Source organism: Malaclemys terrapin, chromosome 1 (genome assembly GCF_027887155.1).
Source record: "Malaclemys terrapin pileata isolate rMalTer1 chromosome 1, rMalTer1.hap1, whole genome shotgun sequence".
NCBI lineage: Eukaryota > Metazoa > Chordata > Testudines > Emydidae > Malaclemys > Malaclemys terrapin.
The window spans coordinates 123475159-123491312 of NC_071505.1; the positions used below are offsets into that span (position 1 = coordinate 123475159).

Consider the following 16154-nt stretch of genomic DNA (forward strand, 5'->3'; position numbering starts at 1 on the left):
ATCTCAGGCCTGTGCAGTAGCTGCTGAACACTTCTCACACTCAAGCCCAAGGGGTGGAGGGTTGAGTAGGGTTTAGCTAAACTGAAGACTTGCAAGCTTGCAGAATTTGGCTGGCAATCTCCTGAAAGTCTCTCATGACATTTCTAATATTTCCCTTTCCAACAAAGGTAGAATAGCCTTTCATCGTTCTGCAGCAACAGACCTACTGAGAACCAGGAACTAGTAGATGTGCAAGAATGAAAAGTATTTTTTAAAAGAAATGATCTGGAAAAAGTTAAATTCTGCTTCAGTTCAAGTTTTGGGCAGAGGGTGTTCATTGTTGTTATATTATTTAATATATTTTCATGTATTTGTTATGTACCAGTGGGTTTGGCCCTATGCAGACACAAATAAAATAAGAGTCTGTCTCCGTGAGAGCTCTTAGACTAAAAGCTTTGGGTTAGTTCTTATTTTATCCCAGCTGGTTCACACACAGGGAGTTCTTAGCTCTCACATATATTATGGATGATTCTTTTCCACAGTTATGAGGAAGCAGCTGTAATACCATGAGGCCTGCAGTCTTAGCACACTGTTATGCCAACTGGGTTATGATTATCCAAGTGTGAGGATTATGTTCAGAATTGGCAAAAGCACAGTACGTCACAGAGATGGTGACTGTGGATTCAGCCTGTCTGCAGAAAGTGCTTCAATACCACCTCCATCAGACAGACCAATGGGATGGAGATACTGCTGCTAGGGAATTTGCTTGCCTGCCTCAAACTTATATGCATCTGCATTTAATTTTTTTTTTAAGTTTATGAAAATGCCATTAGATACAGCCATTTGGCTCCTGGCTATAGCCACTTTGGCCCTCATTGTCACAAAGTTTGAATAGCCCTGTTCTGACTATCACTATTGCACTACAATTGCTTCTGTACCTTGCATGCTATCACAAAGAATTCCTTTCTACAGCAGGGATAGAATCCCATTTTACAGAATACATTTCCCTTCTAAGGACAGTTTTTACCTTATTCCCTTCCCTACAGCACATGAACCTGTCTCTCCCCCTACCCCCTCCACTATCCAAGGTCTCCTAGACAAGAAGACATCATTCCCTCTGTATCCATACATGTTGACCATTCTCCACAAGTGGATCTCACAGCTCTTGTTTGGGTGTTATCCACAGAGCAACTTCTGCTGGTCTCAGGCCCCACCAAAAAAAGGTCTCCTGCTTGGTGGGTTAGCACAGCCTGCTAGAATCCCCACAATAACAAGCTCAGTTTAACAACAGAGCTGTACCTATTGATTGTACTGGCAGAAGGTACAGAGGCAACTCTCCTCTTGCTGCTGTGTTGTTGGCATAAACACTTTCACTGTCTCCCCCAAGGCAGACAGCACACATCACAACTTCATTACAATTACTTCCTGATAATAGGTCCTGCCCAACTGCGAGGAGCTACACACCGCACCCGTAGTGGTTAGCTGTGGTTGTCCCAAACAAAACACCCACTCACCCAGCCAAAACAGTAACTTTATACAAAGTAATATAGCCCTTCTCCAGGCCCTCTCCACCCAATGAAATCCTCCTTCCTGTGGGGCCTGGTTGCAGCTACTTGGGAGCAAAGTCCAGGCAGCACAGCTCCAATGGTACTGCATTCCGTGGAGTGGAGAGGGTTTAAGTGGGACTTGGGTTGGTACACAGCTCTCTGCACCAGCAAGGATTTCACCTGTCAAGGGGAGGCAGAGCCATATGCTCCCTTTTTACTACAAAAGGTGGTGGGAGGGTAATTCTACTCCAAAAGCAAGCTGTGAAAAGTAATATGCACCGTGCTACCCAGGCAGGAGAAAAAAACAAAAGTTGTGGTACCTAACACTGAGATTAGCTCTTGAATGGGTGGTTCTAGCCAAAGCAACTACTATTTCTGGAGAAGATTAGGAGTCGTGCAGTGCTAGACAGTGGTGGTATCTTTACTTCAGGTCACAGAGACTGGACAATTACAGTGGGGTTTTTTGAACCTCTTGCATTCTTATATGAAGACCACACCCCCTAACTATTTCCAGATGGGTGCTGTAGATCTTAGGCATCCAGGGAAGTGGTTATAAATGGCCACATGGGGGTGATGGGGATTTCTATCATCAGAGTTTGTTTTGTTTTTTTACAGGTTTCTACATTATTTTTCCAGGACAGAACATGAAGTATTTTGGCTTTACTTTGATTCCTATTTCCTCAAACCACAGCCCATTTTTTGCAGTTTCATTTTTATGCTTTAAGATGGTATGGCGGCATCATGTGGTTTTACAGAGGAGGTTTTGGCTTGTGTGCTTACAGCAATTTTTTTTTACAATAAGTATCTTTTCCCACATAAATCATTGTAGTCCTAGGCCTTGTTTGGGGGAAAGGGTACTTGTGTAGCACAGGAAGCAGAAGATGTTTTTCAGTTTGAATGCAGAACTTATCTTAGTACATTAACTATTTAAAAAAAAGACTTTGAAGAGAAGTCTTTAGCATAGATAGAGCTCTGCAAATCCACCGATATCCACTTTATATCCTCGGATATCCGTGGATCATTTATTCAGATTGTAGATCGGATGCGGATACAAATTTTGTATCCACGCAGGACTCTAAGTATAGACAGACTGGAAAATCAGCATTGCTGTCTCTTCTCCCATTGGAAAAAAGATTAGGTGAGTATCCTGAAGGCTCCTTCTCACTGCTGGTAAAATGAACATTACTCTGTGACCCTCTGCACCCCATATTCACCATACTAATGTGATTATGATATAATTATGTTGCATGTTGTACTAGATATGTCATGTGAGGTACCTATGGAAAAGTTATGGTTTGCTGAATATGATTATCCTGTTTGTATGAATGTATCATTTTTGTATCTAGAGTTATAAATATTGACTATGTACCTGTATTTCAAATTTGTTTACTACTGGGTAACACCCAAAAGTTTGTTTGCATTCAGGCTAGCCAGCACATCATCCTGGCCTATTCAAGTTGAATGGCCCATCAGCAAGGATATTTGGCCATGCATAGGCGCCAACTTCTGCTCCCGCAAAAGGTGCACCTACCTCAGTTTTCCCCCTGAGGTAAGCCAAGGTCTCTACATCAGACTCTCTTTTCTCCATAGTACCCCATCTTGGGACTGTTTTATTACAGAAATATTCCACAAGTAGTCCAAAATGTAAGTCCCAACACATAGTCCATTTGTCACTCTCAACATAAGTAGTCATTAAAATTGCAAGACATCTCATCTCTCAGCACCCCATGTATCACACACTGGCACCTTCTGCCACATGCAGACTTTTTCAGTCTTCTTCTGCCAGGATAGCCACCACAGCCCTTCCAGTTGGAGTGCAGCACCTTTCTTCCCCCCTACTCCTCCCCCCCACCCCCAGCCTCTCTGCTAGGAGATCATCCTCACCGAGGGAGCATCCCTCTCTCCTGTTGTCCCCTGAAGTGTTCCCCTGGTTCTAGTTTGCTGGTGTGACGATGTCAGCAGATAAACCCCTCCACTGCTCCCCTGCCTTCAGCCATCTCCAGCCCTGGGCTCTGGCTTAGAAGTCAGCAGGCAACTCCTCCTCTCCAGGCCTGGCACTCTGGCTTAGGAATACCGGACAGTAAATTCCTCTTGCTGCTCTCCTGTCTTCACCCTTTACCTATTAATCAGATACTATCTCCTGGCTCTGGTAATGGTCAGTCACCCACTCACCTGCCCCCTCCCTTTTCAACTCTCACTCAGGCAGGTGTTTCACCAGGTCTCTCTCCCTCTCACATGCTGGCAGATCTTTTCTAGCCCAGGTGTTGCCCTGCCCTCGTAAGCTGGCTGAATGAGAGCCCTTGGTCTGGCACCGGGGCATGGGATCTGCTTCATTTACAGGGGCCAGGCACACTGTGATATAGAGATTCTCTCGTTCTTAAATGAAAGAGCCTATTTTCATAAACTCCCTCTTCTTTGTCCGCTAATATACCACCAGCATATCCAGATATCCTTTCTTCCAGTATGTAAAGTTAGTTGTGTGCCTTTTGCTTTGCAGCATCTACATTGCATTAAATGAACAGTACCTTACATCTGTGTACATTTGTGATTTGACCACTAGAGGTCACCAGTCTATGCAGTCTACATTAAAGCAATTGAGTGGATTATTGAGTAGGAGAAAGTACAAGAGTGAAGAGGGCACTACTACTATTTAGGACATCTCTGCCCTGTGTCCCCCAGCAACAGCTTATGTCTCATGATATATGAGCACTTCCTTTTACATTAATGGTCACTGTTGGGTTTTTTGTTTTAAACGCTAATGCGTTTCTTTTTAGCCTTTCCCCTTTCAGGAGAGAGGGTAGGGTTGTTATTTAAAGCCTTCCTCCAAAATCTTTACTTATGGCTACTAAGTGGAACTATTTTTAACATTGGTGAGGATGAGGGAAGAATCTGAGTGGCTGATGATAATAATGAGCCAAGCATATAAAGCTTTATAATTATAGTCTGAACTATTGAGCTCCCGTAACCTTGGCCATATTATTAGCTGAGGACCATTAGAGTAAGAATGTTTAGTGATTTCTCACTAGCTTCCTTTTCTGTCTTTCTACTGCTTAACAAGTACACTGCCTGGCCATGTAAACCTTTCCTACACAAGGAAAATTTTACCAAAATTTCTCACCAGTGCTAATACTTTCTCAGATCCATGATGTTAGCACTGTTGGGAGCTCTAGTTTAGGCAGGCTGCTAGCAGTCTAAACACAATGTAACACTTGATTAAAACTGCTGTGAGCAGGTTAGATGAAGAGGGATGGATCCTCAGATCCTGGAGCAGCACTTAGCAGAGCCTGCAGCACGGGGCTATCTCCCTATCAGAACTTAAAGCTGCCTCAGGGTGGCTCCAAGTTCCATCAGTTTGTCATGGCGCCATGTGACAGCTGGGAATGGAACCCAGACTCTTCACCCCCACTAACCATGAATCCATGCTTGTCATGCTTTCTCTTCTATTTGAGCCTTCTCCCTTTGAGAGCTATACCCGGATGAATCAAGGCCCGTGGGAGTAATACCTAATACATGTCTGCACATCAGGGGACTGGTTCTATGAAATGCTGTGTGCCTTCAGTTCTCGTTGTGTTCAGCACCTCATACGGCATGGGTCACAAGCACAGTAGCCTCTGTGTGTTAACAGCCCATTTTTAATTTTATTGCAATTAACAGCATGTGCCATCCAGCTCTTTCTCTTGTATTCTGCAGAATCCTAACATTAAATGGAATCTGAGTTGAGTAGTTAACTACAACAAAACTTACCAATTGCTGTTCCAAGCCTAGTAAAATGTTATTTAAACAGAAAAATGATAAAATTGTAATTATTTAGTGTGATTGTCAAGAACATTTTATGTGAATTTTCTAATGTCCCTTCCTTCCTTCTCTCTGTTCTATTTTCAGTGATTTTTATTATAGTCATCTCAGTAAGGCATTCGCTATGGGGAAAAATTCTGAGGGCCACCACAAGGCCTATGTAATGTACCTATCTGGATAAGATCTGACCCACAGAAGGACTCTGGGGTGAATCTGTCTCAAACTCTCATGCTGAAGGTGTTCCATGGATATCAATAATTAAATATGCATTGGGCCAGAGAGAGTGAGACTCACTCTACAGTCCAGTGGTCAGGGTATTCACCTGAGAGGTGGGAAACCCAAGTTCAAATTACTTTTTTACATAAGGCAGAAAGGGGAATTGAATGCTAGTCTCCTGTAGCCCAACTGAGAGCACAAACCATAGGGCTAACAGTTATAAGGGGTTAGAAAGTGGCATCTCCAGTCTGTCACCATTTTGTATGGCATTAGGTTAAGATTTTGTTATGGTTATTTTTAGTAAAATTCATGGACAGATCATGGGCAATAAACAAAAATTCACAGACGTCTGTGACCTGTCTGTGACTTTTACTAAAAATAATGTGGGGGAGAACTGACTGCCGGGGGAGACTGACAGCTCCAGCCCCTGCTGCCTGCAGTGGTTCAGAGCTCAGGGACCAGTGGCTTGGAGCTCCAGGGCCCCGCAGCCCCCGTGGCTGACAACTCCAGCCCCACCACCCCAGGGCATGGTGTTGAAGCTGAAAATGTGACAGAGGTCTTGGAAAGTCACAGAATCCATGACCTCCATGACAAAATCTTAACCTTAGCCATTAGGCATTGCTGCATTTTTTGCAAGAAATGCTTTAGGTGCTTAACTCCAGGAGAGGGTTCATGGCTGAGAATCCCAAATGGTGACAGGTGCCTCCATCCAGCCCAAACTTAGATGCCTACATCCCTGAGAAGGGTGGAGCTTAACCCCCACCCCTCTCAACATTTGCTATAGGCTAGTTCCGGCACAGCTTGCTGGCTTTTGTGCTGCCCATTCTCAGGTGCATGTCTCACCACATGAATTGTACACCCAACTCAGGGCTGTGAATTCCACTGTGTGGCAAGGTGCCTTACAGTTAGGCATTGCAACACTGAGCAATGTAACGCCTAAGTCCCTTTGTGGATTTAGCCCCAAGTCCTTAAACCAGAGCTTAGGTGAGACATAGGTGGGCATGAGCCTTGAACTAGCTCTCTGCACAAGGATGAATTTCAACCAATAAGGGGAGAAAGGGTTGTGATGTAGGCAAGAGTAGATGTAGTCATGAGTGATTCACCTTGTTCCCAGTCCTGGAGGCAAAACTATAACAAGCAGGAGCTATTTTGTGTGCGCATCTGGCCTTCTGATACTTGACAAGGACAAAATGAACTCAAAAAGAAGACACTTTTCAGCCTGCATATGTTAATGAAACAAATGACCAAACCTCCATGCATGGAACATGTCTTTATTAAATAGGCAAGCAAGCACAGAAGTATAATGTGTAGTGCTTAATAGTCATACAGTACTAAAAATATAAAAATAGAAATAAAATTTCACTGAAAGCAGTTTCACTCACAAATATACAAGGAAAGGTGCTGTCAAGCCACATCATGCCACACCACTTGCCAATTGCTGCATTGACAGGTTATTTTCCAACAGAAGCAAAATACTAAAATCTGCTAGTCCTTCCTCACAGCTTTTGGTGAGATATACTATAGGGCTAGCAAAACGGGCCTCCTGCAGCTGAGAACCTAAAAATATAGATTTTTAACTGAAGAATCAAATAATTCTGTAGAATCTCATTGTTATGGTAGCCTGCTTACATAGTTAAGTATGTAACTACCCACAGGCAAATCAGGGAAATAAAAAGACTTAGAAAAAATAAACTTGAATCCTGCTTATAAATCAGACTATTAATGGCTGACAGTCAATTACTGCAACTGTATTCTGCATAAATACCATCGCTTGTGTAATACTCCCATCTGCTGGAGTATCCTTAAAAATCTCTTCTTCAAGACCTGCTAGTTCATTTACGTATTTGTACCAACATGTACAACCATCTTCAAATTATGTCTGAATGGTTCTAAAAGTGCTACACATACTAAGTTTCCTCAACTCCCATGATTTCAATTAAACTTGAGGGTGCTCAGAATCCAGCAGAACGCTCTCGTTACCTAAGGGGATCATTCTCAATGGGTGAAACTCAGACCTGTGTGGAAGACCAGCACGTATCACAGAAATCCTGGGAGAAATGGACTCCTAACCATAGACCCAGCACAAGCCCCATGCACCACTTACAACTCACTTACACCCTATGCTGAGGGCTTGAGTGAGACTTAAGTGCTGAACAGGCCCTTGTGATGGCCCGCTCTCTTCACAGGGATGAATTTCATTCACTCTGAAAACAGCCACTCTTATCAGACATAAGAGCATGTGTGCGTGGAGTGACAACCACAGTTATGTTTGTCTTGCAAAGTATGCCAGCAAATGGTATCCACTCAGAAATCCTACAAATAATGGAAGTGTGAAAATTAAAGGAAACCCCCATCTTTATCCTTTTAATTTGGGATAGGATTGTTTTGTCCTTGACATTCCAACTATAAAAATAAATGTGACAGCTAACCCCTGAGATCATTCTAGCATACAGTTTGGTTTGGCCTATTACTGATTTCCTTCTGAAATAATTTTTTATTTGGTTTACTGAATTTTATTTAGGTTTCCAGTGAAAAGCTTCTATAAAATACATTAAATAATCAATGTGGGGCTGAAAAAGTGTACATTCTAGTTGCATATATGATACATACCTTATACTTATATAATACATTCCATAACAGCTGAGTATTCTTGTATTATCTATGAAATTCTTGCATGTTGACAAAAGATTAAAATGCTGAAGGATAAACAGCTGTTTAGGATCAAGAATAATAGTATTTCCTATGGTTTACTTAGATTTTGTTTGTTTTTAAATCATGTTACACATAATAGCTACAGTAGTTTGTCCAGCAGGAAATAAATGAATGCATAAAGCACTTTTAGCTAATATTTGGATATTGTATGCATGCATGTTTTCTATAAATAAAAGTCAAATGTGAGGTCACACTTTCCCATCTTCTGCTTATAAACTAAATCAAATTTCTCATTCATTGACACAGTGAAGATGTCTTTCCATAGCCCAACTCGTCCTGAAATACAGAGAAAGAGCAGAAGTCAGACTGGTGACATAACAGAACACCGGCTTTTCTAAAATTATGTGTCTGATGAGATGGGGTACCAGGCACCTCCTGTCAACTGCAGATCAACCTCTACTCACTTTTACTTCAATGAGACTTGGGATGCTTAGCCTCCACAGGAGGTGTGATTCATTCATACACCCCAATAAATCCCTTTGAAGCCCTCAAAATAGGTGCCACATTCCTTGTGTTGGCCATCTACACGGGGTGAATTTCATCCCGAAAGCATTCATCCCCTTGAAGGATTTGGCCCAATATCTTTAAATAACAATAATAGGTACCACATTTGTTTTGACTATTATTACATTAGAACCCCAATTTTACGAACTAATTGGAGATTGAAGAGTTCATAATTGAACATCTCAAAATTACAGTAGGTCTGGTGCACACATTGCAGTAATGTTCACGGCCTCGCTTTCTTTTTAAACCACTTTTTAAACCACTACAAAGGGATTTCCAATGCACTGAAGACAGTGAAATGGGAAAGGATGTTCACTGTTTTTCATCAACGCCACTTTTATTACATGATTTTTTTTCCATGTCAGGAAAAATGGTTCTTATAACTGGTAGTTCATAAGATTGGTGTTCATAAAATAGAGGTTCTACTGTAACTTAATTGTGGATTTCAGATCTCACTGCAGACGATGGTGGTTTAATTATCCCCTTTTGAATCAGGGATGTATTTACACGGTTGCTGAAACTTCATCACGCATTGGTGGAAGGATACACCCAGAAGAGAATAAAATAACACTAAAGATCATTAAGTGCCTTTATTTTATTTCAGTATATGTATAAAAGGTGTTTATGATTGCACAAATATAATGAGGCAATTTCTCAAAGATGAGTGAATACCTAAATTATGCCTACAAAAATGTGCATTCAGGTACTCAGTTTGTGGATATAAATGTGAATCGTGCATGCATAATGAGTGTATGCACATTTTCTGTGGGGACAATTTAGCCATCCATGTTTGAAAATTTGGCTCCTTGTATAAAATATTTTTACTTTCCTACTGAAACCAACTAATAAAATGACCTGAAAATGACATTAAAGTTGCCAGTAAAACACTCTTGGGCCTCATTCACCACTGTGTCATTCTGGTTTTATGCCACTTTAACTCAGTCAAAATCAACTGGAGAAACACAGTGTTGAATTGGGCTCATACTGTATAATGAATCCACCAACTATAATTAGTTGGTTTCAGTAGGAAAGTAAAAATATTTTATCCACTGGGCCTGAGATTAATTCTCCTCTCATTTACTGAGGTTTAAGTGAAGATTAGCTCTATTCAAATCAAGGGTGTTATACTGCCATAACACGGAGGAGAGTCAGGACCATGCTACCACAGAACTTAATCATATTAACAAGACCACAGATTACACAAAGGAGACCTGATGATGCATTTGATGCATATGAGAAACTCCTAGTTAATGTAATGAAAGTTGCTCATATATGATAGCTACATAATTGGGGCCAAGGACATAATTCAGTAGCGTAGCTGGAGGGGTGCAGGGGAAGCAGCTGCTTCCCGTCAGCACATTTTCCAAAAGCAGCACCTTAGTTAGGGGTTACCATGGTGCCAGTGGGCAGGGCCCACGCTCCGCTCTGAAGCTTGGCCTGCCGGGCTGGCGCTGGGCTCCTGCAGGCAAGGGGGGGCAGCACAGCTGGAGGAGCTATAGGGAGGGGGTGACACGGCTGGAGGAGCCATGGTGGGGGAGGCACGGACGGAGGAGCAATGGGGGGGGGACTGCGGGGGCGGCACAGCACGGCCGGAGGAGCCATGGGAGGGGCGGCGCGGCCCGAGGAGTGTGGGGGGGGGGCGCAGCATGGCAGCCCGCAGTGTGGCTGGAGGAGCCATGGGGGGGGGGGGCAGCGCAGCCGGAGGAGCCATGGGGAGGGGGGCGTGGAGCTGCCAGAGGAGGAGCCAAGGGGCGTGGCCAGAGGAGGAGCCAAGGGGGGGGCCCTTTTTAATGTTTGCTCCCCCTGCTCTTAGAACCTGGCTACGCCACTGACATAATTATCTGTGAGCACTGTCAAAAAGTTTGCAATGAGTGTCCCCCCAACTGCACAGTGACTTGAAGTTAGTTATTACACATGACAAGTGTCATTTTGCGAAATAATTATTTTCCTAGTACCCCTGAAGATATAATTCACTACTAGAAGGGGTTTTTACATCCCCAAAGATCAAGGCTTTGAAATTGACTGAAAATGCTTAATCTGACAGTTTTTGACAAATAAATGCTGGTACTGCCTTTCCTGTGTCAAACAGGGCAGTGAGTACTATTAATAAAAATGTTCTTGCAGTCATAAAAGTCAGGTATTGATTTCAGTTGTGTTCTAGCAACACTTATGGGACAAATACAGTACACTGTGCAACATAAAATCATACATTATCCTTTAGGTAATAAAAAAGGATTCTTCCTTTGTCTCAAAAATAAAATTGAAGAACCTTGTTATTCCTGAATCTCTCTAATGATACTTTAGGTACAAATCACAAGTTTTATAAATGGCATGTACTATAGTGTATTTTACTAGCATCTATTTCTCAACCATATAGACTGATAGCTTGTCAAAAAGTTACCCACCTGGTTTATCATTTGAATCATGCAACTGTGTAATTTATGATGTGATATGAAGCAAATATAAGTAATATAGCTAATCAAAATGCTCTGCTTTCACAGCAGCTCAGGTTTTCTTCAGAGTAAAGATCAATGTGCTAAAAGAAAAAAAAATTAAAGAACCAAAATAAAGCAAAATAATAACGTAAACGTAGTTGATAAATTAAAAATATTTGGAACAAATTACAGTAAACTGTGGTTACTCCTGAGGGAATTCTGCGACACTTCACAATTCAGGGGTGGGGGTGTCCTAGAGGGTTCATGGCAGCTGCAGTTCCCAGCATGCCTTGAGGGAAGGAGACAGCAGCACGCAGGAAACTCCACACAAGCCTGGGACCAAGAATCAGGCTGTTTCTCCCTCTGGATCCCTGGGCTCTGAGGGGTAGGAGGGTGGGTGTCTGGGCTGGGGGCCCCCGTGGCTGGGCTCTGGGCTGGAGGGGGTGCAGGCCTCTAGGCAAGGGGGGCCCCCACAGCTGGCCTTGGGGGGGGGGGAGGTGCGGGTATCTGGGCTCTGGCAGGGAGGAGGTGCGGTTATCTAGGCTGCAGAACCCTGTGGCTGGGCTCAGGGGTGTACGGGGTCAGGTATATTGTCTGGGCTCTAGGCGGGGAGGGGCTGGGCTGGGCTGGGGGGGGCACAGAGAAACAGTACTGGGTTATCATAGGAGTTTCTTTAACTCTATTCCTGGAGGAATTTTTGTGTGTATCTGTATTGTTACAGACATACTTGCTGGCAGGTATTTTGAAATAAATTACCAAAATAATAGAAACTGGCATGATTATGTAGTGTTATTTTGACAAATAAAATTTGCAGAATTTTAAAATATTGTGCACAGATTTTTTATTTTTTGGTGCAGAATTTAATTTTTTGGCACAGAATTCCCCCAGGAGCATGTGGTGTTATTGCTACCATGCTATATCACATAAATGAACAGAGGACAAAACTGCCATTAATGAAGTTGCATTTTGAAGAAACAAAACATTGCAAAAGCCAAAAACAGCAATCAAAATGAATTCAAAATAAGGAATTTCAATAAAAAGCAGACAGCAAATAAATGTCCAGATACTTAGTTGACTACTGTAGCTCCCTCCTCTACCACAAAATAAGAGCTTATGTATAGTGCCTAGCACAAACGGGTACTGATCCCTGACTGGGGCTTCTAGGTTGTAATGTAAAACAATAGACAATAATAACAGCAACAGGGTAGGAACACAAAAGACAGACCATCACCCTGCACCTGTTCTGGATGCCATCCAGACAGGCTGGTTTACAGAGACGCTACCATGACCTCCAATTGAGGAGTGGCAGGTTGTGGTGTTCTCACCACAGCCAGTCTCTCTTTCCTCACGACTGCCAGTCAAAAGGCCAGCAAAATCACTCTCCATAAGAGCCAATCAGGGAGCGAGGAAGCAGCAGCACAAATGCCATGGGCTCATCCCTTGCCCCTGCTGAGCAGTTGAGCCATAGATGGCGATTAAAAGGAAGGTACCGCTGCATTTGTCTCTCTCTCCCCCCACCCTGGGAAAACTGAATGGCCAGGCCAAATTCTAACTTAACTATCCTATTGTACTGAAAGGCAGTACTTGAACTGGCAGAGGAATTGATGGTATCTCCGCTGTGTTTTCCCCTCCAGGAGAGAGGTCACGGCTGTAAATCCCAAGCGGGAGTTAGGCGCCTAACTCCCTTTGAGGGGCAGGGTTTAGACCACACCCTTCTTTTGCCATTTCCTATTGGCTAGCTTAGGTGGCTCCTCACAGTGTGCTGGCTTTTGTGACTCCCATTCTTAGGCACCTAACAGTCCCCACGCATTGTATAGGGAGCCTGGCTGCCTATGTCAGGGCTGAGGATTGCATTAGGTGGCAGGGCGACTAAAGTAAGGCACTGCAATGCTGAGCCAAAGTCTCTTTTGTGGATCTAGTCCTGGGTATTTTTTGCAGTGAGCTATATCGCTGACAAAGACAGAAACTGAGGGGAAGGGTGGGGGGAGGAGTCCTTTAACTCGACCTGCTAACTCATGCGAAAACTACAAACTGCTTTGTTTTCACTAGGATTTTACCTCATTAGTTAACTTGAGCTAAGAATCCCCCTTTTTGGCCAGTGAACACATGGTCTATGAGGTAGGTGAGAATTATTATTATACCTGTTTTCAGATAGGTGAACGGAGGCACACAAAGGCTCAAGGTCACTGAGCAAGTCAAATACAAAGCAGGGAATGGATCTCAGGAACTCCGATTCCCAGTCTGCTACTCGAATAACTGCACTGCCTCTCTACAGTATACAGGGTGTCTTTCCATGCCAGGCTTGCAGAGTAACAGATTTTTCAGATGAAAATAAGGAGCTGCCTTATGAAGACTGATCACATGCTAATGTCATGCCAATATTCAAAAAAGGCCAGTGGGATGATCCAGATGATTGTAGTTAGCCTGATGTCAGTCCTGAGCAAAGTCATGGAAAAAGTTGATACAGGATTCAATTAATACAGCACTAAAGGAGGGGAATTAATGCCAGTCAGCATGGATTTTATGGAAAATAGACCCTGTCAAACAAGGCTGATTTCATTCTATGATGAGACTACATGTTTGGTTGATAAAGGTAACTATGTAGATGTAATATACTTACACTTTTGTAAAGCATTTGACTTAGTATGACACAACATTCTGATAAAAAAAAATTAGCACTTTACACTATCAATAGAGCATAGAATAAATGGACTAAGAACAGGCTAACTGATAGATCTCAAAAAGTAATTGTCATTGGCAAACCATTATTGAATAGGATGCTTCTAGTGAGGTTGGCAGGGATCATACTAAGCCCAATGCTGTTCAGTATTTTTATCAATGATTGGGAAGTAAAAATAAAATCGCTGCTTATAAAAATTGTGGCTGATACAAAGATTGGCAGAGTGGTAAATAATGATGAGGACAGGTAATCGTAGAGTAATCTGTATCACTTGGTTACCTGGGCACTTTCAAACAAAATACAAGATCACACATCCAGGAACAAGGAATGCAGGCCGTACCTACAGAATGGAGATCAGTATCCTGGGAAGCAGCGACTCGGAAAAGTATTTAGGGGTCATAATGGATAAACAATGTGAGTTCCTAGTGTGATGTTGTGGCAAAAAGGGCTAATGCTATCCTTGGATGTAGAAACAGGGGAGTGGTGAATAGGAGTAAGAAGGTGAGACCAATATTGGGATACTGTGTACAGTTTTAGTGTCCATGTTTTTAAAAGGATGTTGAAAGATTGTAAAGGGTGAAGAAAAAGCTACAAAAGTGATTTGAGGGCTGGAGAAAATACTTACAGAGATTTAAAGAACTCAGTCTCTTTAGCTTCTCAAAAAGAAGATTGAAAGGTAACACACGGAGAAAATACCAGATACTAAAGAGCTGTTTAATCTAGCACAGTGGTCTCCCACCTTTTTATGCTCAAGATCACTTTTTGAATCTAAGGGCAACCCAGGATCTACCCCGCCCCTTCCCAGAGGTCCCGCCCCTACCCCAAAGCCCCACCCTGCTCACTCCATTCCCCCCCCCTCTGTCACTCACTCTCTCCCACCCTCACTCACTTTCACCGGGCTGGGGCAGGGGTTGGCGTTCAGGAGGGGTTGCAGGCTCTGGGCTGGGGCTGAGGGGTTAGCAGTGTGGGAGGGGGCTCTGGGCTGAGCCTAGTGCAGGAGGTTGGGGTGCAGGAGGGGGTGAGGGGTGCAAGCTCTAGGAGGGAGTTTGGGTGCAGGAGGGGGCTCCAGGTTGGGACAAAGTGTTGGGGTGCAGGAGGGGGTACAGTGTGCTGGCTCTGGGAGGGGGGTCAGGGCTGGGGCTTGAGGTGCAGGAGGGTTTGTGGTGCAGGAGGGTCTATGGGGTGCTGGCTTCAGGAGGGGGCTCAGGGCTGGGGTGCTCCCTGCCTACCCCGGCCCCACACCGCTCCCGGAAGGGGCCAACGCACCCCTGCAGCCACTGGGGGGGGGGCATGTTACTCTGTGCACTGCCCCTCTCTGTAAGCACTGGCCCCACAGCTCTCCCGGCCAATGGGAACTGCGGGCACAGTGTTTGCAGGCAGGAGCAGCGCATGGAGGGAGACCCCTGCCCCCCAGGGGCCGCGGGACTGCACTGGCCGCTTCTGGGAGCGGCGTGGAGCCAGGGTAGGCAGGGAGTCTGCCTTAGCGGCAGCCACACTGTGCCACCGGAGATTGAGATCGACTGGTTGGTGACCACTGATCTAGCAGATAAAGGTATAACAAGAACCAATGATTGGAAGCTGAAGCCTGACAAATTCAAATGAGAAATAAGGCACACATTTTTTACAGTGAGGGTGACTAACTATTGGAACAAACTACCAAGGAAAATGATAGATTCTCCATCTCTTCTTGTCTTCAAATCAAGATATCATGCCATTCTGGAAGAGATGCTTTAGTCAAACACTAGTTATTGGGCTCAATGCAGCAGTAACTGGGTGAAATTCTATGGCCTGTGTTATACCAGAGGTCAGACTAGATGATCTAATCTAATGGTCCCTCTGGCCTTAAAATGTAGTGGTTATCTTTGCTGATGCTAGATGGTCACCTCCTTCTTACAACCAGGTTGTTTTTGTTGTTTTTTTTCTCTCAATCAAATGCCTCTTTTAGGGCCAAATTTATCACTTATATAAGCAGAGACAACACATTTAAAGTCAGTGGTGTTGCACCCACTTGCACCAATGCTGAAGCTGGCCCAATACCTTTAAAATATTTGTAAATATGCAATGTTCATCCTGGATGCTTTTATTTTCTTTTAAATCACGTTCACTCCTTTGTCCCAATACTAAATGGTCAAAGTTCCTATCAGACTAATGATAATTTTCCCTATGTTGTTTCAATAACATTTTACTGTAGATTGAATTTAAGACAATAATTTGCCAACACATCCTGTCCTTTATCAATCCATCACTTATCCTTTTGTGACATCCACCTGAAGAAGTTACTGTGTA

General features: G+C 43.5%; 1 protein-coding gene across 3 annotated transcripts in view; it reads right to left on the bottom strand.

Moving 5' to 3' along the window:
* Window positions 1-6792: 6792 nt before the first annotated feature.
* SULT4A1 (sulfotransferase family 4A member 1) overlaps window positions 6793-16154 on the bottom strand; it is a 37941-nt gene continuing 28579 nt past the window's right edge. For 2 of the 3 annotated variants that reach the window (XM_054016318.1, XM_054016316.1), the window contains exon 7: window positions 6793-8525. In XM_054016318.1, the coding sequence (XP_053872293.1) occupies window positions 8413-8525 (113 nt within the window). In that variant the 3' untranslated portion in view covers window positions 6793-8412. Of the gene's footprint in view, window positions 8526-11158; window positions 11290-16154 lie in introns of all 3 variants that reach the window. The other variant, XR_008443585.1, reaches the window with a different exon arrangement.